Source organism: Aplysia californica, unplaced genomic scaffold (genome assembly GCF_000002075.1).
Source record: "Aplysia californica isolate F4 #8 unplaced genomic scaffold, AplCal3.0 scaffold00693, whole genome shotgun sequence".
NCBI classification, from domain to species: domain Eukaryota; kingdom Metazoa; phylum Mollusca; class Gastropoda; order Aplysiida; family Aplysiidae; genus Aplysia; species Aplysia californica.
Window position 1 is genome coordinate 220,075 of NW_004797963.1, and position 1,684 is coordinate 221,758.

The 1,684-nt window shown below is 42.6% G+C and overlaps 1 protein-coding gene across 1 annotated transcript in view; it reads right to left on the reverse strand.

Moving 5' to 3' along the window:
* Nucleotides 1-797: 797 nt before the first annotated feature.
* LOC106013154 overlaps nucleotides 798-1,684 on the reverse strand; it is a gene marked incomplete in the record, with an annotated part of 5,200 nt that continues 4,313 nt past the window's right edge. The window contains 2 exon segments of the mRNA XM_013088145.2: nucleotides 798-806; nucleotides 1,250-1,626. Of these exon segments, the coding sequence (XP_012943599.1) occupies nucleotides 798-806; nucleotides 1,250-1,626 (386 nt within the window).

The following is a 1,684-nucleotide window of genomic DNA, read 5'->3' on the forward strand; positions in this document are numbered from 1 at the left end:
TCTCTCTCTCTCTAACACACACTCACACTCACACACACACACACTTGTACATACACACACTTGTACATTGACACACACATAGACACACACATACACACACTCACACACACTAACACGCGCACAATCACACACACGCACACACACTTGTACATTGACACACACACACTTGTACATTGACACACACATACTTGCTGCAAGTTGGGGTTCTGAGGAAACCTCTGACACACGTTGCACAAGCCATCCAAGGCGGATAAAGCCAGAGAAATAAGGACGATTTTGTATCTTTATATAATATGCAGATATTCTACACTCCCATGTAAAATACAATACCGACCATTTGGGAGGCTGGCTTCGACCCTGCTGCCAGGACCAACCCGGACAGAGAGGGTACAGTATCCTGGCAGAGAGACTGAGACACTCAATAAAAATTCTTCCCAAACTAGAATCGAACTCAGGACGTCGGCCTGGGACGGGAAAGTGCCTAACTACTACACCACCGACGCCGCTGATACAGTGGATGACAAAACAGTGGATGCACAACGCAATGGATACACAAAACAGTGGAAGGCGAAACAATGGATGATAAAACAATGGATGACAACAACAATGGATGACAAGACTATGTTTGCAATATAAAATGGATAAAAAAAATAATGGATGCACAAAGCAATGGATGACAAAATAATATATGACAAACCAATGGATGACAACAACAATGGGTGCACAAAGAAACGGATGACAAAATCAGGGATGACAAAACAACAGATGCGACAAAAATGGATGACCAGACTATGTGTTCAACAGAACTGGATGACAAAACCATGTATGCAACAGAAAATGGGTGACAAAATAATGGATGTACAAAGCAAGGGATGACAAAAAAATGGATACACAAAACAATGGATGACAAAACAATGGATGACAAAACAATGGATGATAAAACAATGGATGACAAAACAATGGATGAAAAGACAATGGATACACAAAACAATGAATGACAAAATCATATGTGACAAAACAATGGATGACAAAACTATAAATGACAACAGTGAATGACAACAGTGAATGACAACAACGATGAATGACAACAACAATGGATGAACAAAGAAACAGATGACAAAATCAGGGATGACAAAAACAATGGATGACAAAACAAAGGATGTCAAAACTATGGATGACAACAACAGGGGATGACAACAACAACGGATGACAAAATCAAGGATGAAAACACAATGGATGATATTCTCACTTGAAGTTTTGCGTCTAGAGAGGACTGTCCTAGAGTATCTGAGAGATGACTGCCCCCGAACGTCGCCAGCATTGGGTTATGCTGCTGTTGTTGCTGTTGCTGTTGCTGCTGACTGTTGTTGAGGTTGTTGTTGTTTTGATGGTGCCGGTTCTTCCCGTCTTGCGCACCGCCATTTTGCGCATGCGCGTGTGAAGACGGAAACTCGGAGTCGTGTCTCACGAAGAGCCCGTTGAGCACATGGTTGGAGGTGTGACCAGAGGCCCCAGGGTTTTTCTTATCCTTCGCCCCATTGTCGTAGCCGTCCTCGTTGTAAGCTAGTCCTTGTTTGATGATCTCCGCGGCCTCTTCTCGCAGACGCACGATTTCTGGCGACACCTTCAGATAGAAAAAAAAATGAATTTAAAAAAATTACTCATTTGTTTCTATGCCCCTCCC